The sequence below is a fragment of the Hyaena hyaena genome, unplaced genomic scaffold (genome assembly GCF_003009895.1).
Source record: "Hyaena hyaena isolate Hyena2069 unplaced genomic scaffold, ASM300989v1 scaffold_2, whole genome shotgun sequence".
Lineage (NCBI taxonomy): Eukaryota > Metazoa > Chordata > Mammalia > Carnivora > Hyaenidae > Hyaena > Hyaena hyaena.
In genome coordinates, this window is record NW_024080634.1 from 2,796,692 (window position 1) to 2,820,544 (window position 23,853).

General features: G+C 45.0%; 1 protein-coding gene across 1 annotated transcript; it reads left to right on the forward strand.

Moving 5' to 3' along the window:
* Positions 1 to 1,213: 1,213 nt before the first annotated feature.
* IFNAR1 (interferon alpha and beta receptor subunit 1) lies at positions 1,214 to 23,853 on the forward strand. Its single transcript, XM_039228244.1, has 11 exons — positions 1,214 to 1,364; positions 6,072 to 6,195; positions 10,386 to 10,564; positions 12,892 to 13,049; positions 13,160 to 13,298; positions 14,288 to 14,402; positions 16,902 to 17,101; positions 17,205 to 17,362; positions 19,715 to 19,865; positions 20,366 to 20,511; positions 21,454 to 23,853. Exons 1-11 carry the CDS (start codon positions 1,292 to 1,294, stop codon positions 21,691 to 21,693), a joined length of 1,683 nt encoding a protein of 560 aa, XP_039084175.1. The 5' UTR covers positions 1,214 to 1,291; the 3' UTR covers positions 21,694 to 23,853.

Here is a 23,853-nt window from a genome sequence, read left to right on the forward strand (position 1 = left end):
GCTCAGAGCCTGGAGCCTGCTTCAGATTCTGTGTCTTCCCCTCCTCTCAAAAATAATAAATAAACATCTAAAACAAAACAAACAAAAAACAACTGACAAACTCAGAATCAAACCTAAAACTTTCCTGAATCACAAAGTAATAAGTTTTTGGTTTAAAACCAAAAATGAGGCTTAACAACTGGTTAGATTTACTAAAAATCATTTTTCACTTAAAACGGCTGAATTTCATGGTATGTAAATTATACTGCAAAGTTGTTTCTGGGGGAAAATCCAAGTACATCGTTCTCTACAAATATTCATTTTATCACATAATTGATCATGCTTAGTTATAATTAATAGCTATCTCTGCTTATTTCGTCTCTCATCCTTTTTATTTTCGTTTTGCATATTTCAGTAACGTACAGAATCTATTATTAAAGCGTTTAAATAACCATTTGAATGGTGGATCCATAGTGTGTTTACAGCTAAGGGAAAGCGATCGAAAATGCTTCGATACCCTGTCCTGGAGCCCACCCCAAGCCCGGAGGCCGTCAGGACTCTCTCCAAGGGTCTCGGGCGCCTCTCGGCCAGGTCGCGCCCGAAACGACTGCTCGAGACATCTTGGTTTAACTATGGACACTCTTGCCTTCGTTCACGGCGCTCGGCACAGAAGCGGCCTGGCCTGCTCAGCAGCTTCCTCATTCCTGCCTCCCTTAACCCCCTAGCGGCCCCGACACCACGTTTCCAAGCCCGCCCCCGGCAATTAGAGGACAGAGGTTGGGTAACTCCTGGGCCCCAAGGCCAGTGCAAGCTCGCCGCATTCTAGTTAGGGTCAAGGCCTCCAGTGGGCGTGGTCTTTCCGGAAGGAGAGGGCGGACCGCCTTGGGCGGTCACTGGCGGGAAAGAGGAAAGGAGAAGGACAACAGACTCCCCACGGCCGTTCCGGCAATGAACGTGAAGTTCACCACCCTCCCCGCCGGCATCCACCAGCGCGCGGGACTCACCCGGCGGCGCGTGCGCGTGCGCGGAGGGTGGGGCGAGCGCGGAGGGGCGGGGCGAGCTCGGGGGCGGGGCGAGCGCGGGGCGGGGGCGAGCGCGGGGCGGGGGCGAGCGCGGGGCGGGGGCGAGCGCGGGGCGGGGGCGAGCGCGGGGCGGGGGCGAGCGCGGCGGGCACCGGAGGTGAGAGCGCGGTGGGCGGAGCGGAGGGGTGGAGCGAGAGGCTGCCTTTGCTCCGAGGGTTGCCTAGCATTGTGGGGTTCTGCCGGAGGTGATCGAGGATGTGAGTGCCCCGGCCGGCGGCGGCCAGCGGAGAATGTTCTCCCTCCTGGGCGCAACGACCCTGGTGCTGGTTGCTGGAGCGCCGTGGGCTTTGCCCGCAGCCCCAGGTGAGAAAAGGGTCCCGGGCCGGGGCAGGAGGCTGGGCGGTGGGGGCGCTGGAAGCCTCGGCACTGGGAGGCCGGTGGAAAGGGCTGACGTTTGGGAGACCTCTGCTCGTCCGCGGTCACAGCGCTCAGATCGAAAATCAAGAGAAAAGCAGGGTTCGAGGATCCTTCCACGCCGCTTGCTTGGGGGCCAGCGTACCCTTCCCCCCGCAGGGGACGCCCTCCGCGCCGTCCCTCCCCAGGCTTCCAGCCGCTAAGTGGTGGGTGTGCGAGAGCCTTCCTGTCGCCTTCGTGCCTCTTCGAAAAATCCGGCAGCTCAGCTAGACCCTTAAACAATAACCACGGCTTTAGCCGCGAGCTATGCTGCTGTTCCTGAAACAGTGTCTCAGTTCAATAAACAAGTTATCCAGTCCCACGTAGGACGGGGATTAATGATTGCAAGAATTTCTCTGCCCTCAGGATTCGTACCATCTAATAAAAAGTAATAATAAAAGAAAAATACGCAGCCAAAATACAGAGGCTGGGACCACCAAGCTAGTTTGCTGCCTTTATTAATACTTAGATACATCAGGGGAATGACAGCTATGATAACGATTGACTTGGTGTCGTGAGGAGAGGAACCCAAAGAGAAAGAGGGCGTAGCATCATAGGGCAGGAATCCAAGGGGTCTGTGAGCCGCCTGATAGGTTCAGAATACCTGTTTGCTTAGAAAACCGTACCCCGATGTGATCGAATGGTACCCTATTTCTCAAGCTCTTACACAAATATAGTATATATAGTGTATGGGTACTATGATCCTGGTATAACCCATGGTGATTTTTGGAATCCTTTTGTTGTTAAAATTTTTGTATTCAGCTCGTTGTGCTTTGATATAAAAAGAATTTCCCCCAGAGTTTTCAGGTAAAACTGATATTCCAAGAAGCCGTACATTGGGATTCTTATTTTAATCGAGATTAGGGGAGAGCTGCTAAAATAAACGTTATATACAGCTGGCATTTATTGTAATCTTAACTATGTGCCGGCCACTGCTCTGGGCCTTTTAAAGGTATAAACTCACTTAGTGTTCAGTACTAAGCTACGCACTCATTTTACAGAAGAGCAGACTGAGACATTGAATAGCTTGCCTAAGGCCATACAGCTAGCGAGTGGCTGAAGGTGAAATTAAACTCTGGGAATCTGCCTCAGAGCCAGATTAAGACCAGTTTGTTTTCCTAAAGGTTAAACAATTTAAATTCTTGATTATCCACCATTATTGTTAAGGGCCCAGTTATCTTTCAATTAACTAATGTACTTGTGTTTCTCAAAGGGATAGCAAAATGTTTGAAATGAAGTGAAATATTGACTCTAACTTGAGATCCTAATGTTGCTCTCTTTCAAACTCATAAAAATATTCATACTTTTTAAACCTATTAAATGCAATTCTGGACCCTAGCCTCAGAAAATTATCCAAAATATCAGAGGAAATTTATATTTGGGAGGATGTACGTGTTTGGATTTATGTCAGACTTAAAAAGGTAGTAAATCATTTCTGATCATAGGTAGACATGTGAAAAGTTGGAAGCAACCAATTGTGTAAGTAGACGTTTTGGATTAAGTACCCGCATATAGATCTTACATAGTACAAAGGTGAAATAGATTAATCCAAAGAGTATTGCTGACAGTCATAGGACAAAATCTGTGAAATCAAAAATGGTATTTAATAATTGTTTCCAAGTCTCTTTCCATTTATCAGTCAGTTATTTTGGTGGTCTCCCAAATGCCGAGATGCCCCTAAGTGTACGGTTTTCTTCCTTTAGGTGTAGAAAGACTATGTCCCAGAGGAAATCCATGACTCTACCCCATTAACGCCGTAAGGCCCAGAATTTCTGGAATTAGACTGGTTTAGAATGGAGACTACAAATACCTTTAGATCTTTTCTTGATTCCTATAAAGCCAGTCACCACCCTTTGTCTGCATAGAATCTATAAATTACAACCAACGGGATGGGAATTCAGTTTAGAGGAGTGCAGTAAGGAAGAGTATTCTCCGAGATAAAAATCGCAGAGAAAATGAATGTAGAAAAGAAAATTGAGGGAGGGGAAGCCTCAATGAGGAGCTCCTCAAATTAAAAAAAGATTTTTCAGAAAATGTTTTCTCAGATGCCTTCCCTTTTGACCGCATCCCATAATATCTCTAGCTGGAAAATAGAGGAAGCAGTCCCAGTAAAGAAAGTTCTACATATGGACTCCTGTGGTAGAAAGTCTGCAAGGAGATAAATGCTTGCCCTGTGGCAGAAGTAAAAGCTAGAAATACTGTAGAAATAAATGTAAAAGCCAGTCTTTAAAAAACTGTAGCTTGTCTTAATGAAAGATCAGTCCTTTGTGATGTTGAAGAAATTCCTGTGAACCCAGCATTAGGCTGAGTAGTCTGAGAAATGCAGATTAAGTATGAAGCTATATAGACTCTGCCCTAAGGAATTTGGAATCTGATGGCAGATATGTGTTTAACACAAAGAAGCAATTGAGCTTTGTTTTTTTGGTTTGTTTGTTTTTTTGAAACATCTTCATTCAGTGAGGTTTGAGGTCATGCTAGAAGTCAGGTACTGTGTGGAGTATCCAGTGTGAACTTGAGCAGATGGATTCCTGCTACAGCATGTACAGAAAGCAAGATTAGCATGGGCTGCAGTATTTGAGCTTCCGTGAGCTGGGTCTTGGTACGTAGTTGGGTAGTCAGAGAGGAAGAAAAATTCAGGTTGGAGGGGCCAAAAGAGAAAAATAAGAAGACAGGATATTCAACGGAGGGAAGATTTGTCTTCGAACTATAAGAAATAAAGTGGATCTCTAGATGGAAGTCCTTAAAAATAAACAGAAGGGTTCAGGCTTGTTATGAACGCCTTTGCAAGTTCCTATAGGGCTTGGCCGACATGGTAAACATTGATACCTCTGTCTCTCAATTTTGTTACGTGAATATTTGGTTTCTGTGAATAGCTGTTCGCTCTGAATCACACCTGTCTTTTTTTTTTTTTTTGTAATGTTTTTTTATTTATTTCTAGGAGAGAGAGAGAGAGACAGCATGAGCGGGGGGGAGGGTCAGAGAGAGAGGGAATCACAGACTCTGAAACGGGCTCCAGGCTCCGAGCTGGCAGTCAGCACAGAGCCCGACGCGGGGCTCAAACCCACGAACTGCGAGATCATGACCCAAGCGAAAGTCGGACGCTTAACCGACTAAGCCACCCAGGCGCCCCTGAATCACACCTGTCTTATTCTGTATCAGAATATATGAAGCATGAACATAGAATGTGAAACCAAGCGGAGGCTGTATACTGTGGAACCCCGTATCCTTTCATCACTTCTAAGATCAAAGAAAATTTTTATACAGACTATTTTTTCCTTTTTTTTTTTAACCTTAATTAAAGAATACTTTTAGTGCTAAAAATTGCCAACCATCATCTGAGATTTCAGCAAGTTGTAATCTTTTTGCTGGTGTAAGTGGAAGGCTTTTTTTTTTTTTTTTTAATGTTTTATTTATTTCTGAGAGAGCACAAGTAGGGGCGGGGCAGAGAGAGAGAGACAGAGACGGAGGGATCTGAAGCAGGCTCTGCGCTGACAGCAGCAAGCCCAGTGTATGCCTTGAACTCACAAACCTCAGACCATGAGATAGATCCTGACCTGAGCCAAAGTCGGACGCTCAACTGACTGAGCCCCCTAGGCGCCGCGTGGTCTTTTTTTTTTTTTTTAATTTTCATTTATTTTTGTCATCATGATGGGGGCACTCTTTAATCCCCATCACCTAGTTCACCCATCCTCTCCCTCCCTCCCTGCTGGCAAGCATTCTTTCCTTCATTCTCCTCTCCGCAGTTAAGAGTCTGTTTTGTGGTTTGTCTCTTTTTCCCTTTGCTCCTTGTGTTTCTTAAATGGCACATATTAGTGAGATCATATGTGTTTGTCTTTCTCTGACTGACTGACTTTGCTTAACATTGTATTCCCTGGCTCTCTCCATGTTGTTGCAAATGGCAAGATTTCATTCTCTTTTAAAACTGAATAGTCTTCTTTTTCTATTCATCTACTGATGGACACTTGGGCTGTGCCCATAACTTGGCTATTATAGATAAAGCTGCAGTAAACATAGGGATGCGTGTATCCCTTTGAATTAGCATTTCATATTTTGGGGGTAAAGAGACTTTTTTTTCAATTAAAAGACAGTGCTGATTTTTCTTTATTTTCTCCAGGTTTACTGAGCTATATTTGACATACAGGGCTTACTTTTGTAGATTAAAAAAAATCTCAGCCTTCTCCCAGCTGTCTGCAGTCCAGGGATATAATTAGCAGCCTCCCTGGGTTGAGAGCAGTCATAGATTGGGGGGGGGGGGAGTTCTAGATTTTTGTATACACTTTGTTATATCTAAATGCATTCATTTTTTTTTTTATGTTTTATTTATTTCTAGGAGAGAGACAGCGTGAGCAGGGGAGGGTCAGAGAGAGAGGGAGTCACAGACTGAAACAGGCTCCAGGCTCCGAGCTGGCAGTCAGCACAGAGCCCGACGCGGGGCTCGAACCCACAAACCGCGAGATCATGACCCAAGCGAAAGTCGGACGCTCAACCGACTAAGCCACCCAGGCTCCCCTGAATGCATTCATTCTTTAATCAGTGTTATGAAAGGAAGACTCACGTTTTAAAGAATATCCACAGTGTATATGTAACCGTCTTCTTTCTTGTTGCCTGTATTTATAGGGGGAACAGATCTAAAATCTCCTCAAAATGTAGAGGTCCACATCATTGATGATACCTTCACCCTGACGTGGGACGAGAGCAATCCAGCTGTCGAGAACGTGACTTTTTCAGCAGATTATCAAGTGTACGTGACTCTACTGATTGGTTTCGGAGAACCATCTGAATGATCTTAAACGATTGTAACACTCATTCACTTCTCAGAGCTGGGGAACTGTTGGCTTTTCCATCTTTTACAGAAATTTTACGTCTGGGTAATATTTCCACCTTCACTTCTACAGATTCTTCTTAGGGTGTTGCAGCAAAAAAGGTTTGGAGGATTAGGATGGCAGACAGCTCCTGTAGACCACACTTCTCTCTTCTAGACGCTCCACCTTCTTTGAGTATAAGTTAGGGTCGGGACTAGAACATGTCTTGAGGATATGGGAGAGCGCCCCAGAAGGTCTCTCCACGGCCTTGGGATAGGCCACCGGCACCCCGATCAGGCACCCCGATCAGGCACCACGGTCAGGCCTTAGCATCTCCATCATACACACCGTTTTTGTTTTACATACAGGACTTCGCGTTCCCACCAGACTCTGTTTCCAGAGTTTCTGCCTCCTCCCTGGTGCTTTCTACTTAATAGCTGCCAATGATTGGGCTGGTGGGGAGTTGCAGAAGGAAGGGTTATAGAAGGAACACAGCTCAGGAAGCGCAGAACTTTGCTTTGGCGGGGGCAGGGGGTCCTGGGTGCTAACTGCCCACGGCGCTCCCCGTCTGAGAAAGAGCGGCCGGTGATCGGGCAGCAAAGAAACAGGGTGCAGGACCCCCAGAGCCAGGATGGCCGCACGTCAGCCGCAGCCCCCGCACTCTCGTTCCCCTGTCGCTTGCTCTTTGGAGTTTTGTTTGTTTAAGTTTATTTATTTATTTTGAGAGAGAGAGAGAGAGAGAAGGAGCAGGGGAGCGGCAGAGAGGGGAAGAGGGTCCGAAGGGCTCTCTCTCTCTCAAACTAGATAAACATTGAAAAAAAAGAAAAAAAGAAGGTTGTTAGAAGTATATAGAGCAGTTGTATGGAAGGTGCTCAGAAGCCATATATTGGGGCGCCTGGGTGGCTCAGTGGGTTGAGCATCTGACTTTGGCTCAGGGCATGATCTCACGGTTTGTGAGTTCGAGCCCCGCGTCGGGCTCTGTGCTGACAGCTCAGAGCCTGGAGCCTGCTTCGGATTCTGTCTCTTCCTCTCTCTCTGCCCCTCCCCCACTTGTGCTCTGTCTCTCTCTGTCTCTCAAAATATATAAATGTAAAAAAAAAATTAAAAAAAAAGGAAGGTGCTCAGAACACTGGTGTGGAGTTAAGGGATCAATGGAAGTGTGGTTTAATAGCAGCAGCAAACAAGTATTTTTTAATGTAGTGTTTCTCACAACACAGGGCACACACACTGGGGATAAATGATACACAGACTCTTACGTGAGCTGGTAGGATTCCCGTGTCTGTAGAACATGTGCTAATTCCTCAGTGTTTGTGACCCATATCTAAAGTGTATTATGATGTATGTAGCGTTTAGTGCCGATTCTCTCATTCAGTGAACCCCGAGTGCCTTCTATGCCAAACTCTCTTCTGGGCACTGAGAATGTATCTGTGAACAGGGAGACAAAGATGACATGTAATTCTATTATGACACTGATTTTATGAAATGAGTTTTATATTGGTTACATAATCACTTTCAAATTCTGTTCTGATCTAAATACTTTTATGATGAAGTTGAGTTTGGGTGTTTGGGGGTTTTGTTTTTTAAGTAACATAAACACAGCTAAGCTGCCTTAGCTCCCTTATATACAAAAGCATTGGAATCCAGTAACTGTATCTCCCGGAACAGGAAAGAGGTAAAGAGTGAGAGTGGATTAGACCCATTGCAAGACTTGGTTTTAAAAGTTTTATAAGGTTGGGGCACCTGGGTGGCTCTGTCTGTTAGGCATCTGACTTCGGCTCAGGTCATGATCTCATTGCTTGTGAGTTCGAGTGCCGCATCGGCCTCTGTGCTGACAGCTCAGAGCCTGGAGCCTGCTTCGGATTCTGTATCTCCCTCTGTCTCTGCCCCTCCCCTGCTCACACTTTGTCTCTGTCTCTGTCTCTCTCAAATATTAAAAAAAAACAAAACATAAAAATTGTATAAGGTTTTCTGTTTATATTAAGAGTTTCTGGATTTTAAAAAATAGAATCTGGGGCCATTTGGCTGCATCACTCAGTTGAGCACCCAACTTGATTTCAGCTTGGGTCATGATCCCAGGGTTGTGGGATCTGGCCCTGTGTTGGTCTCCATTCTGAGTGTGGAGAATCCTGCTTAGGATTCTCTCTCTCTCTCTCTCTGTGCCCCACCCCTACTCTTCTCTCTAAAAATAAAAAAATAGATCCTGATGTGGAGAAGTTTCTCAGGAATGGTATCATTAAATGCCACCTCGAACCTCACAGCTCAGATAAGTAAAAAGGGAAAATGGTCGGGAATGAAGCTTCCCATATGCCAGTGTATATTTTTGGCAAATTTTTAAAATGTTTCTTTTTTGAAAAATGAGATAGACTTGTATTGGGGTCCTCACAGAACTTAGGTGGATAGATCACCCCTGGAGTCTGTTGTCTTAAAGCATTTTAATTTTTATTTATTTGTTTGAGAGAGAGAGAGAGAGAGAGAGAGCACCAAGTGAACTGAGTGTGGAGCCTGACAGGGCTCGATCTCACGACCCTGGGATCATGACCTGAGCTGAAATCAAGAGTCGACTGCTCAACCACCTGAGCCACCCAGGTGCCCCTTAAAGGGTTTTATTTTTTGTTTTTAAATGTTTTAGTTATTTCTGAGAGAGAGCGTGAGCAGGGGAGGGTCAGAGAGAGAGAGGGAGACACCGAATCTGAAACAGGCTCCAGGCTCTGAGCTGTCAGCACAGAGCCCAACGTGGGGCTCGAACCCACGAACCACGAGATCATGACCTGAGCTGAAGTTGGACCCTTAACCAACTGAGCCACCCAGGTGCCCCCCTTAAAGCATTTTTAAAATGAGGTCTACAGTATTCTCCCTCCCTCCTCGTGCCCCCTCTCCTCCAAAGAGCACCTTATGCTGGAACCATGAATCAGTCTTAACAAAAATGCCTTCTTACTGGATAGTTCTTCTGCCTGTAAGGTAGATAGGGCTTCACGTAGGCAAAAATTTCGAAACCTGATGACCTGTCTCTCACCTTCCCATCATCCTCCTCGGTAGGTCAAACAAAGTGACATGTGGCAACATGTCCTTTCTCTGTTAGGAACTCCTTGCCAACTTGATTTCTTCATGTTTTTTGAAGAATCTAATATTGATCAGTTCTACTTTTTTAATGTTTTATTTATTTTTGGGAGACAGAGAGAAACAGAGCACAAGCAAGGGAGAGGCAGAGAGAGGGACACAGAACCCGAAGCGCGCTGCAGGCTCCAAGCTGTCAGCAAGAGCGCGATGTGGGACTCGAACTCACAAACCGTGAGATCGTGACCTGAGCTGAAGTCAGACACTTAACCGACTGAGCCACCCTGGTGCCCCTCAGTTCTCCTTTATAATGGACTAAATCCACTTCAAAGAGTTGGTTAATTTATGTTAACATTTTAAGTTCTTTTTTTTCTAGTGGTATATTAGAATTACTGCAATCAGCGAGCCAAAAGGGTGATTTGGTTTTGATGAAGGCTAAGGAAGTTACCAAATAATGCTGATTCTGACTGAGCTCTTTGGTCTGGTAAATCTATTCGTAGGAGAAGTTTAGAAGGGAATCATCAAACCAAATTTTCAATAAGGAAAAGATCCAGAAACAAAGTAGTTGACCAGAAGTCACACAACTATTCTTAACAAAGCCGACACTAACCACTTTTACATGTTATTTCTCTGCTTTTTTGAAATCCTAATGCAAACCATCGCAAAATTACACAACTGTAGTAAAAAATTGACTATGTCACCGGGTGCCTGTGTGGCTCAGTCAGTTAAGCATCCAGCTCTTGATTTTGGGTCATGATCCCACGGTGGTGGGATTGAGCTCCACACTGCGCTCCCTGCTGAGCATGGAGCCTGCTTGGGATTCTCTGTTGTACTTGTGCTCACTCTCTCTCTGTCTCACAAAACTTAACTGTCAGAATTATTCCACTTTATAAATAATAACTTGGATGTTTGTACTGAAAAAGAGTGCAGCGTTGTGAGTAAAATGTTAATAAGACGTCAAATAGAAGAAGTAACTACTTAGACTGGCTTTATAATGTCAGTAAACAGAAACTCTGTTTGACACTCTTGTGTTTCCACATTTGCTTATTCATTTATTTGCTTTTTTATTTTGAAGGCCCAGAAACGATACTTGGTTAAAATTGCCTGGGTGTCAGTCTATTATTAGTACCAAATGCGACTTTTCTTCACTCAAGGTAAATATTTATGAAAAACTTAAATTGCGTATAAGAGCAGAAAAAGGAAATGAGACTTCTCCATGGCATAATGTTGATGCCTTCACCCCATTTGGAAAAGGTAAGAAGCTGCCAGCTGAATTATGGTATATTCTTCATTAAATATCACTGCAACAGCTCACTTCCTAAGCCTGTTCATTCGCACAATGTGAAGTCTCCCATTTAAAAAAAAAAAAAAAGTGGGGTGCCTGGGTGGCTCAGTCGGTTAGGCATCTGACTTCAGCTCAGGTCATGATCTCACGGTTTGTGGGTTCGAGCCCCGCGTCAAGTTGCATGCTCTAGGAGCCCGGAGCCTGCTTCAGATCCCTCTGTCTCCCTCTCTCTCTCTGCCCCTCCCCTGCTTGCTCACCTGCACGTGCTCTTTCTTGCAAAACTATTATATTATAAACATTAAAAAAAATTTTTTTAAGTCCAACTGTTTTCATAATAATTCTAAGTCTTATCTGCCCTTTTAATTTTCATTCTATCTTGAAAACGAGTTTTCCAGAGGCTGATGTGTGAGAAAGAGACTGACTGAGTGCAGAAGCAAGTGTGAGATACATCTGTCTTGTCCATGAAGCCAGACATTAGCAAAATTGGGACAAAGTGTGACACGGTCCCACTCTCCTTGTGATGTTTGTTCTGGGAATATAGTGCTTTTATTTTTTTTGGTTTTATAACGCATATGTGTCAGCGCAATGGGCTGATTGATCATTATTATCTTTTAATGAATTCATTTAAAAATTTTATCAGTTTTACTGCTTTAATATACTAAATATTGAAAGACGTAGTCCATATAAACAAAAACTCTTTCAGACCCTCAATTTCTTTGAGTATGAAGGGATCCCAAGACCAAAAGGTTTGTGAGCCATGGCCCTATATCAAAACTCCCAAGGGACACTTGGGTGGCTCAGTTGGTTAAGCGTCTGACTTCAACTCAGGTCATGGTCTTATGGTTCATGGGTTCGAGCCTGGCATCTGGGCTCTGCACTGATGGTGCAGAGCCTGCTTGGGATCCTCTCTTGCCCTGCCCCTCCCCTGCTCGCTTGCTATCTCTTTCTCCAAAATCAATACTAAAAAAGGAAAAAAAAAAAACCCAAGAATGATCTGTATCCCTCTCTGCACGTGTCTGGCTGCCCCTCAGTCGGCACCCTTTGCATTCAGTTCCGTCCCTCATCCCCACACAAAACCATTCTCGGCAAGTGCTCTGATGACCTAAATGCCGAGTGAGTCCCCGGCCCTCTTCTGGGTCTCCAGGGCCCTGCGTCCTCCCCACTCTCCTCCTGCACATTGGGTCCCTCCCTCGCCACTTTCTCCCTGCTCCCCAGCTCTTTCAGTGCTGGACTGCTGCAGGGCTCGGTCCTCAAACCTCTTCTCTTTCTTTCTACGCTCGGTCCGCTGGTAATCTTCTGGCTTTCTAGCCCATCTGTACGCTCTTGAAAAAGGCCCACACTTAGACCTCCAGTCCCACTCTTTTCCCCTTAGCTTTAGACTGGTACCACCAACTCTCAAATTCAACATCTCTGCTTAGATGCCTGAGGGTCGTCTGGCCAAAGCCCTTGATTTCTGTCCTCAAAACCTGCTCTTCTTGCAGTCTTTCCATCCCTGCTCAGGACAGCACCTATTTATTCGCTCAGGCCAAGAGCCTTGGAGTCATCGCTGGCATCCTGCCTCCAGCCTGTCAACAAATTCTGAATGATCGACCTTCAGAGCGTCTCCCCAACAGGATCCCTTGTCACTGACCGCCCTGGGGCCAGCCTTCACCAAGCCACTCCCACCTGCCCCCTGAACTTCCGCAGTAGCTTCTTCCCGGCCTCCCTGCTTCCTCGGACTTTACAAGGCTGATCTTTCCAAAATGTGAATCACGGCATGGCTCTCCTCCAATCCCAGCCCGACACTAACTCCACGAACTACGGAGTTTTTCCTTTGTCATCTGGCCCCTAGCCACCCCTCTGATCTCAGCTTCAGACATTCAGCCAGTCAAGCCTCTTCCTCATCTCTTGAAAAGGGGGAGCACATTCCCACCTCCGAGGCTCTGCACCTGATGCACCCTCGCCCCGGAAGTCCTTTTCCCTATGTAATTTACATGACTGACGCCCTCACATTATTTTTGCTCAAATGTCTCAGAGAGTCTTTTCCAGACTAACTTCCCTAAAACGGCTCTTGCCCCCATCCTCTATCCCTTTACATGACTTCATTTCTCCTTACTGCGCACCCCACATTGTATGTATTCGTTTATTTATTTACTTATTTAGTTGCCACACGCCCCACTAAAATGTAGGCTCCGCGAGGGACTTTCTCTGTTTGACTATTCCAGGCACACGTGAAGCACTTAGAATTATTTGCCGAGTGAATGTTTTGACCTTGTATTAGTGAAGTTGTATAATCCATGCTTTGGTTTCTTCACAGCTCAAATTGGTCCTCCAAACGTACATTTAGAAGCCGAAGATAAGGCAATAAAAATAAACATCTCCCCACCTGGAGCCAAAGATGGTGTCATGTGGGCTCTGGATAGTTCAAGTTTTACATACAGCTTAGATATCTGGAAAAACTCTTCAGGTGCAGAAGTGAGCATTATTTTTACCTTTGTTTACCAGAAAGGCAAAGGGACCTGAATCTGTTCTAAATTTTGACCGTATGCTTTTTTAACAGCAGAATTCTATTTGTTTTATTATAGGTAAGGACTAAAACTGTTTACCCCAGAGATAAAATTTATCAGCTCTCACCAGAGACTACCTATTGCGTAAAAGTTAGAGCAAGACTTTTGCCGAGAAAAATTGGTGCCTATAGTCCAGTGTATTGTATAAAGACCACAGGTAAGTTGTATAACTTGAATTTATAACTTTAGATTATATTTAAATCTATATAATTAAATTATATCAATTTAATGTATAAATTGAATCTATAACTTTAGATTCAGTAACTATATGTTCAGACCGGCAGTCTATTAATTTTGGCATTTTCCCCCCTTGGGTTGCTGAACGTTACATGATGGTTTAATCGATATTAAAACAAAAACATTGTCACAGCAGTTCCATAAGGGGGGAAAATGTCACAGCGTTTGGGTTTTTTTTTTTAATCTCAAGTAAAGAGGAACGAAAATTCTGCCTATAAGTCTAAATACTGTCTAGTGACAAAAACTATTTTTTATTGGCTCAGAATCCACAAAAGGGCAAAGTAGCTGCTAGAAAAACAGTTAGTCTTGCAAAAAGTAGACCTTTATAAGTGCAGTGTTAAAATGTGAAGGCATCCTGACATATTTCGTCCGTGACATCTTGCCAGTAATTAAGGTCCAGGGTTAGGAGCTTAGATTTGTTTATTATTTTGATCATAAATAATATGCTTTGTTTTTAAAATCAAACAGCACAAAAGGGTTTAAAGTAAAGTTTTCCTCTGCTGCCCCCTTACCCTGAGTTCCATTTATTAGTGATAAGCATTGCTGGCATTTTCTACGTACTCTCTCCTCCCTTGGTCAGGGCTTGTATAAGCAGATGCACAGACCTTCAGTTTCTTGGTTTTGGTTTTCAAAATAAAAAAAATAGGATCCTGCTGGATCTATCTTTCCTCTTTCTTGTATAACCTGATACACTAGGATCTCTTTGTGTGTGAGCACATACAGCTCTATCACATTCTCTTAAGTGGCTGCGCGGTATTGCATTGTGTGATCTATACCAGAGCTCAAGTCATTACCTCGTGATAAAACATAAGCCTTTTGCTTTCTTGCCCATGCCGCTCAGAATTCTTACCATACGTTATCTCCCTAAAGTAAAAATGTATGCTTTTCTGTGTATTCTTTGTCTTCTAGTGGAAAATAAACTGCCTCCACCAGAAAACATTCGAATTGATGCTAAAAATGACATCTATGTTCTTAAGTGGGATTACGCGTATGAAAACATGACTTTTCAAGCTCAGTGGCTCCAGTAAGTCCTAGTCCTTTTTGCACAGCTTCTGTTGTACAGTTCGTTATGGTTCCTTTAGCTCCACCTCAGCCCCCGTTCCCCCCCCCCCCCGCCCCCCGTTCCGGGCATGCATGCTGACTGACGGAGATGCGAGACACTATATTGGAAACGGGGTGTTTAATTCTGGTTCCTGCTCCGCCGATAACTGACTGGATGGCACTGAGCTAATCCCTTGCCCTCTCTTGGCTTCACTTTCTTCACTTGCTATAAGATGGGCACACTCTCAGAGTATCTAGAGTGCCTGCTGGCTCCTTCTCTTTTTCCTAAGTGTGTGTCTGGCTGCATGTACATTTCCCCATTCTGCAGTACTTGACACATGACCCTGACCTTTTCTTCGGAACTCATTTTTCCATGAGTTCTCGAAATGATCTCAGTCCGGTCACTCTGTGTTGCTCAAGTCAGCCTTCCCATCTCCTTGGCGGCTTCATTGGTTTTGACAGATTTTTTAGTGATGACCTCAGTGGGAAACGAAGAGAGAACACAGTTCTCGCCAGCGATGGATGACGTGTAGGCCCGCAGAAGCGGTGGGGAGGGGAGTGCACACAGTTCGTGTTGACCCGAAGGTGGTAGGGAATAAAGAAGCAAATCAAGTGGAAGGAGAAGCGGGTTGTGGGGGAGGAAAGGGGTGGGAAGGAAAGCTCTATTTAGAGCAGAGGGATAGAGGCAAAGCTATGCCACAGCGGATGCTCAGGCTGCAAAGAGGTTTAAAATCAGGTCAGTGCACCTACATGGCTCAGTCAGTTAAGCGTCCGACTCTTGATTTTAGCTCAGGTCACAATCTCATGGTTTGTGAGTTCAAGCCCTGCATCGGGCTCTGTGCTGAGAGTGCACAGCCTGCTTGGGATTCTCTCTCCCTCTCTCTCTTTGCCCCTCCTTCCTCTCTAAATTAATAAACTTTAAAAATAGATGATAGAGGGGCGCCTGGGTGGCTTAGTCAGTTAAGCGTCCGACTTTCGCTTAGGTCATGATCTCGTGGTTCGTGGGTTCGAGCCCCGCATCGGGCTCTGTGCTGACTGCCAGCTCAGAGCCTGGAGCCTCTTTCGGTCTGTGACTCCCTCTCTCTCTGACCCTCCCCTGCTCATGCTGTCTCTCTCTCTCCTAGAAATAAATAAAACATAAAAAAATTAAAAAATAAATAAAAAATAAAAATAGATGATAGGTAGATAGATAAAATTAGTCAAGGTAAGGGGGAGGTATGGTTTTCTATTGCTCTGTAACAATATTGCCACAAATTTAGCAGCGTAAAGAGTGCTGTTACCTCTCACTGACTTCAGGGGACCAGGCCTGGCTTACACGGTCCCTCTGCTCAGAGGCTCCCAAGGCAGCAGTCAAGGTGTCAGCGGGGGCTGCGGTCTCATAGAGGACCTCGGGGTCCTCTCCTACGCTCATGTGGCTCTTGACAGAATTCACTTCTTGAAGCTGTAGGACTGTGGTGGCCTACTTCTTGGAGGCCACCAGGACAGAAAATCTCAGATCTCTAGACCTCTCTTTTCAGGGGCTTATTTGATTAGCGCAGGCCCATCAAGCTTAGTCCCATTTCGATTAACAAAGAGCCCACTGATTTGAGACCTTAATTTCACTCTCAAATCCCTGTACCTTTGCCATATAATGTAACCTACGATGTATGTGCTCCCCCTGTGGTCACATTTTTTTTTCTTTTCACTGTGTTCACTTTCAAGCTTCCAGCGTGATGTCACTGAACATGGCATTGGTAAGAAATGCACAGCAGGGCTCCATTACACAGCCTTCCCACGTACAGCTACAATAGACATGAGGAGCTTTGAGCACAGATATTAAAATATCATATAATAATTAGGACAAGAGGAATTTCGAGCCAGGTTGTCAGCTGTGCTTCTGACCCACCAGCTACAAACTAAAAAAGAAAAAAAAAGAAGAAGAGTTTTGAGTATTTTTATTTTTAATGCAATCTCTTTGTAAGCCTGTGCAATTTAATTTTTTTTTAATATTTTATTTACTTTTTAGGAGAGCGCAAATGAGGAAGGGGCAGAGAGGGGGGTTTAGAGGATCCGAAGCAGGCTCTGTGCTAACAGGCTGACAGCAATGAGCCCGATGTAGGGTTCGAGCTCACCAACTGGAAGATCATGACCTGAGATGAAATTAGAGGCTCAACCCACAGAGCCCCCTGGGCTCCGCGCAGTTTGATTTTTTTCATAATGGCTTTTAATTACTGGTTTGTGGCATTGCTGAGAATGCAGCAGTTGTTTCTGCAAACAATCGGCCAGGCCCAGCACACAGTGCTTTGTCACACTCTGGAGCAGGGTCTCTGGTTCTCTCTGTGTCGCATGCACGTCTCTTGCAGTGTATCATGAGTCTCCTCGGGGCGGGGACTGTTCACCTCTGTAACCTTAGCCCCTAACAGCGTCCAGCATATTCGAGGTGCATCATAAATACTTATTGAATTATTATGTTTGTAATAAAAAAATTTTTTTTTCTTAAAAGTGCCTATTTTAGGAAGATTCCTGGGAGCCATGAAGGTAAATGGAAACTACTATCAGACTGTGCAAATGTCAAAACTACCCATTGTGTCATTCCTCAAAGTACTTTCCAAAAGGGAATTTACCTTATCCGTGTTCAAGCATCTGATGGAAATACCACATCTGTTTGGTCTAAAGAAAAAAGATTTGATCCTCAGTTACAAAGTAAGCTGGTAGTTTTTCCTCCAGAATGTGTTTCTCTCATTTGATGCAAATTCTTAACATTGTTTTCCTAAGTCCCAAGCTTGTCTGTATGTTCGTTTCCTAGGTATCCTGGTTCCTCCAACCATTAACATGAAATCCACTAACGACGTTTCCCTGCGGGTCTATATCAGCACTCCAGAAGAGTCTGAAAACAAGTCTTTGAACCAGCTTTACTCAATAATTTATGAAATTGTATTTTGGGAAAACACTTCAAATGCTGAGGTAAAACAAACAGACAAACAAACCTTTGTGGTGTAAGTTTGTAACGTAGGGCCGTTACTGTGATTTGGCTAAACAAAGTTGGAAGTTAAAATTTTAGCAAAATTTAGACACTCTAATCATGTTAGCACCTTTCCAGGTTCTGCGTTCTAGCTATGGGTCTCCTGTGTCTGGGCCCATTTGTTTTTAACATTCAGATCCCTGAGCCTTTTACTACTCAAATCAGAATTTCCAGGGGTAGAACTCGGGAATTTGCATTTTTAACACAATTCCTGGGTATTTATCTAACCCAGGGTTGCTCAATGCTGTTGACCTTCAGATTGGATCGTTCTTTGTGGTCAGATCTGTCTTGCACATGATGGATGCGTCTCTCCCGGTCAGGACAACCGAGAAAACCTTTAGATGTTGCCAGATATCCCCTGGGGGCAGGGTACCTCCGAGGGGACAAAGAATACTTGGTACAATGGTTTGTGGCCCCCCCAAGGGGTAACCGAGCCTCCAGAGTTCAACTCCACCCAACAAAATCAATTTCGCGGCGAGGGAAGCTTTGGAAATCAGTCCTCTGAAAATGCTCCTTTTTTTAAAAAATATAATTAATTTATTTTTGAGACAGAGAGAGACCGAGCACGAGTAGGGGAGGCACAGAGAGAGGAGACACAGAATCTGAAACAGGCTCCAGGCTCTGAGCTGTCAGCCCAGAACCCGACGCTCCTTAACTGGGGACTCATGAAGAAAAGGTTAAGAAACAAGAGTTCAAACACTAAAATTCAGAAACCCTGGACAAAGACAATACACGATATCAGATAATCCACATTATTCCTTGATCTCTTTTCCCTGTGGAATTACAATCAAAGACTCCGCCTTTAAAAATCTTAGGCAGTTGAGTAGGTAAATCCTATAACTTGACTTCATGTTCAGTTGGAAACCTGAGAAAATTCCAGTGACATGGCTACTTACCTTTTAACTATCTGAACACACTGCGACCAAAGCATAATTTAGTCCACTGAGAATTACAGTCGGTTCTCAGTTGTCCCTACCGCAAAAAAACCTAAATATGTGTCTCAAGCCACCAAATTGTGTAACCTTACACAAGGTGCTTTACCTCTCTGAGATTTTGCTTCCTCTTCTGTAAAGCAGTGGTAGTCATAGTAACATTGTTTTGAAAGGATGTTTATGTTTATAAGATTTAAAATGAAGCACCATCTGAGGGGCACCTGGCCGGCTCAGTCGGTGGGACATGTGACTCTTGATCTCGGGGTTGTGGGCTTGAGCCCCATGTGGGGTGTAGAGATTACTTAAAAATTTAAAAAAAAAAAAAAAAAAACTTACAACGAGATAATGTATGAAAACACCTAACACATGGCTTGACAGATAGTAGAGATTAAATCGTTTCAGTTGCCATCTTGTCCCGTCTAGTCAATGCGGCAGTAATTACAGTCACAATAGCAGCTCATATGAATCGAAAGCTTACTTTGCAACATGTACTGTGGTAAGTAATTTACATGAATTGTCTCAGTCATTCTTCCACAGAACGATCGTGCCAGACAGTCTGACTGATGAAATCGTTCAGCAGACACTTAGGATGGAGCGTCCCTGATGCTGGGCTTTTTTAACCAGTGGGACGGGGCTGGGTATGATGTGAGCTCGGTTTGGCTTGGCTCTCAGATTTCTCTCGCTTGCCAAGAGGAAAGCAAAGCGCCACATAGTTTCTGGCCCAAGGAGGATGAGGGGCTTGTGGGGGAGACTTAAACCTGACCCACAGCCTCCAATGAAGGCTCCCCAGCTGGTCAGACTCTGTGGGAGGAAAATAAATGTTTGGCCCCAGCCCCAGGATGTTTTGTTTAATTTGGTAACACTGCACATTACTTTGTTGTCCTTGTTTGGTATATTGTTACACAATATTATTGTGGCAATGCCTGACTGCTACAGGGAGGCACAGCAATCGTCTTCATTTTACAGATGGGGGAAATAGGGCCGGGAGAAAAGAAATAACTTGCCTAAGGCCACAGAGCTGTAAGTGGTACCTTAATACAGGCAGTTTAAGGCCAGAACCCCGCTCCTGAGCAGAGGAAATACAATGAATGGCAATTGCACCAAATCACCAGGTACTTAGGCGTTAAAGTTGGCTTAGGAAAACATCATACTCTTTTTTGGAAGCAACATTTTTAACTTTGATTTGGTTTGGATGTGTTGTCTAAAACAAATTTATATTTCTTAAACATCCACCAACAAAGTGGTTGGGAGAGGCCAGTCTTAGGACCGAGTATTTAGGGAATTCCGGAAAGTGACATTCCCTATCTGACTTCATGAGGTGACTAAATTTTATCAATGATCTACTTCTATTTTTTTTTGTAGAAAAAAACTCTAGAGAAAAGAACAGACTTTACTTTTCCTAACTTGAAACCACTGACTGTATATTGTATCAAAGCCAGAGCACTTGCTGCAGACGAAAGGTGGAATAAAAGCAGCGTTTTTAGTGATCCTGTGTGTGAGAAAACAAAATCAGGTCAGAATCTTTCATTTTATCTTTAAAAAATAATTTTTTTTGACATTATTTATTTCTGAGGGGACGGGGGAGGGAGGCAGAGCATGAGTCAGGGAGGGACAGAGAGACACAGAATCCGAAGCAGACTCCAGGCTCCGAGCTGTCAGCACAGAGCCTGACACGGGGCTCAAACTCACAAACCGTGAGATCATGACCTGAGCCGAAGTCGGATGCTTAACCCACTGAGCCACCTGGCGCCCCCAGACCACTGTCTTTAAATGGAAATGCATTGCCATGTATCATTTCACATACATGTTATGTTTCCCTTCATGTGGCTACGTTCCATCCGCACAGACTGTCCGCGCTATTAACGTCTTCGTGCATCAAAACTTACATTGACGCTGTAGGGATGAGCACTGGGTGTTATATGGAAACCAACTTGACAATAAACTATTTGTAAAACAAAACAAAACAAAACAAAAACTTACATTGACGCTAAACATCACTTCCTTATATTTCAGGAAATACTTCCAAAACGTGGCTCATAGCTGGGATTTGTGTTGCATTATTGTCCATCCCGGTTGTCAGTTACGTTCTGAAGCTTCTCCTGCGATGTATCCGTTACGTGTTCTTTCCATCAAGTAAACCTCCTTCCACAATACACGAGGTATGTTACTCTTCTGTGTCGACAGGTAGATTTTTCTTGAAATGAACGGGAGATCTATTTGATTTCAACAGAATCCATACATTTTTCTTGATATGCGGAGAATAATACAGACTGGGATATTTCCTGCAGCTTTCGGTAGATTGGCTTTAGAAACAGCCATTCGATATCACATAACGTGGACTAGTAAAATATGCCCATCATCTCATATTTTTATTCTGACAGTTTGGCCACCGTGGCCTTTGTTTGAGCCTCGAAAGGCTTGGCGTTCACCAAAAGCCTAGCACAGCATCGCGAGTTGCAGAAGGTGTGGTCCGTGGGTGACCTCACAGAAAGGGAAATAAGGCAAATGAGCCTCCTGTCATGACACCTCACGGGTTCTTGTTTGGCACACCCGGGAGGGGAGGGAGCAGATTTAATGAAAGCACTAGATGATAAAGGTCTAAGCGCAGGGCCCGGCTCGGGGATGGTGGGCTCGCCTGAGTGGGTGTGCGGCTGCCTGCCTTCAGAGTCTCGTTTTTGAGCTCCGGCTTTGCAGCTCGAGGGACGTGAAGGCAAATTGTTGATCAGCCTCATTCTGTTTGCATATGGTAACTCTGAATGCAAGCGGGTCACCGAAGAGAACCTGAGTGAGCTCCGCACGCTGTAGAATTTCCAGACAGACTCCCCACGACCCCAGAGCACCCCCACCCTTTCCAGCCTCTCATGCGCTCGCCGGCCCCCTGCCCCTAACAGTGCTTAGGTGTACATGACCTCGCAAGTGGCGATCTTCTAAACCTGAAACTGCGGTCAGTAGGCTCTTAGCTGACTTTTTAATACGCGTGCACCAAAAGGTAGCTTTTCTCGGTGCTGGATATAAGAGACTGAAGCTGTGTTAGAAGTAGAAAACTGCTGCTCTTTTAAACAGCCTGTTTCTCCCCCCCCCCCCCCCCTTTTTTAAATCAGTACTTCTCTGAGCCACCACTCCGGAACCTCCTCCTCTTCACTTCCGAAGAACAAACTGAAAGGTGTTTTATAATCGAAAATACGAACATTCTCACTGCAGTAAAGGAACCCGACCAAGCTGGTGAAGATCACAAAAAATACAATTCCCAAACCAGTCAGGATTCGGGAAATTATTCGAACGAAGACGAAAGCAATGGCAGCAAATGCAGCGAAGACTTCCCGCACCAGGAAGCCGAGTGACCAGGAGGAAGCTCTGAAATGTCCAGGATTGCGTGGGGGCCTGAGCCGCTCCGCTCGGTCCGTCCGCTCAGGCTGCCTGGGGCAGGAAGACCTCTCCAGGTCTCGGGTCCTAGAACACTGGCAAGCCCTTGACCGAGTGGTATTTGCACATGGAAGAACACAGCCTGGGACGCAAGTTTTCCGAATTTTCTCCCACGCGCGCAGCAAAAGGCCTGTTGCTGGGCCTGTCTTTGGTGCAGTGGGTGAAATCAGAAGATTCTCCTCATCTTTCTAAGGACGCCTCCAGCACCACCGTGCAAACTGCTTCGTGGCAAAGGGTGGTTCGCTGTGTTCCCGACAGGTGACACTGTCACTGTGCTGCCTGTGGCTGCGCATGTCACCCATTTGTCCTCCATTCCCAGCATGATAGTTCGGGATTTTTCAGGACATATTTAGACACTTTTTTAGGTGCTTAGGAAATTTCTTTAGAAAAGCTGGGTTCTGTTCCCACTGGCTTTCCGGAAAACAGCATACTCTAGAAGATATCTATAGGTGCCAGGAACAGGATCCATAAGATTTTCAAGGGACCCTGTCCATGTATCCCCCAAACCCTGGCTCTGCATCACCATTACCTCTCCCTTCTGTGGTTGAGGCTTTAAAACACGTAACCGTTTAGTAGACATTAACACTTCCTGATTCAGAACTTAATTCGCAGCTTAGCAGAGCAGTCGCTTCTGAATTTGCAGTCCCTGAAGTTACAGAGAAAGGGCAGACTGTCTGATCAGAGACGTTATGATTTTTTGAACAGAAGGAAGTATGCAGAGCTTAGCCAGCGTCCTCAGGAAGCCTTGGGACCAGAAAATGCTACTAACAGAGTAAGAAGTAGAAAACAACTCAGTAAGAGGAAAGCAGGTGGCATTAGTGAAAAATAGGAGTAAAAGTGTCTAATCAACTTTTCATTATTAATGTGCCGTGTGGTTGCTTGCTAAGGCTTATTGTCTTTTTTTTCTTTCTTTCTTTCTCAGTTTTATTGAGATATAATTGACCTGTCCCTTATCTGTGTCGTGTTTCAAACTGGGCCAGCTTCTCTGGGCCGTGTAGCTGTATTCAGGCACCCCTTCCATTTCGCTCGCATGTGCTTAAGAACAGGAAAATGTATTATCAAGGGGAGGAAGAAAATGTAACTGGAAGGGAAACCCAATTTTAAGAATTCTTTATCTTTCAAAGGCCACGTAGAGTTTATATTTAAGGTGTTCACGGAGATCCTTAGTTAGGAAGGAAGTCTGGGAATTTTGGTGGCCCCTGAAGGGAGAAGAAAGGGAGCGACACGGTGCCCTGGGATGTCCGTAACCTAAGGCCAGTGTCATTTACGCAGAGGTCCCCACGGGGGTGACAGGTTCCTCTGTAGGGAAGGCCCTACAGCTGCACACCACGCGCTCACCAGGACCTGCTGTCCAGGCTGCCGGCAGAGCGCCGTGGGGATCGGGGATGCCCAGGAGCCCCTCCGAGACACAGGCCTGTGCTGTTCGGGTCCCTGAGGTGACCCGAACACATTCGCCTCTTGATCTTTCTGTCCAGATTCTGTCTTGATCTTTCTGTTTCCTTGCAGGCAGATCTTCTGGGTCGGGCCGCCCCCCGCCCCCTCCACCCCTCCCCATGGCTTTCATGTCGAGCTGACGCCACCAACACCCAGGCCCTAAATTGACCTCAGGAACAAAGCTGCTTTACACTGGATGTAACCTAAGAATTTATGCAAAAGATTTGTATCATCGCAGCCAGAAATCGTTATTGTAAGTTAATGTACCTTGTGAACAGTGACATGGGCCTGTAAACGCATACCTGCATGTTTATACCTACCCTTGGGCTCACATATGACGTGGGCCGTATGCCATTATTAGGGCAGCCATAAAGTACTTACTAGTCTAGATTCTAATTCAAAAGTTAGAAACGCTACTCAGAACTAGGAGTTTTAGAAACTGACCAGAAATGTAGAACCGGCGAAGTTATGTTTTAAATAGAATTTGCCGTCTGTGTGCATTTCCCCAGCCTGTGACCTTTAAAGCGGCCCCAGATTGCTCTGAAGAATTCTGAGTGTACAAAAACTTTCCTTCCTCCCCGCTCCTTCCTGTGACTCCCTGACGTGTTACATATTTGTTTTTCGTGTGGTATCTGTCTGCACCC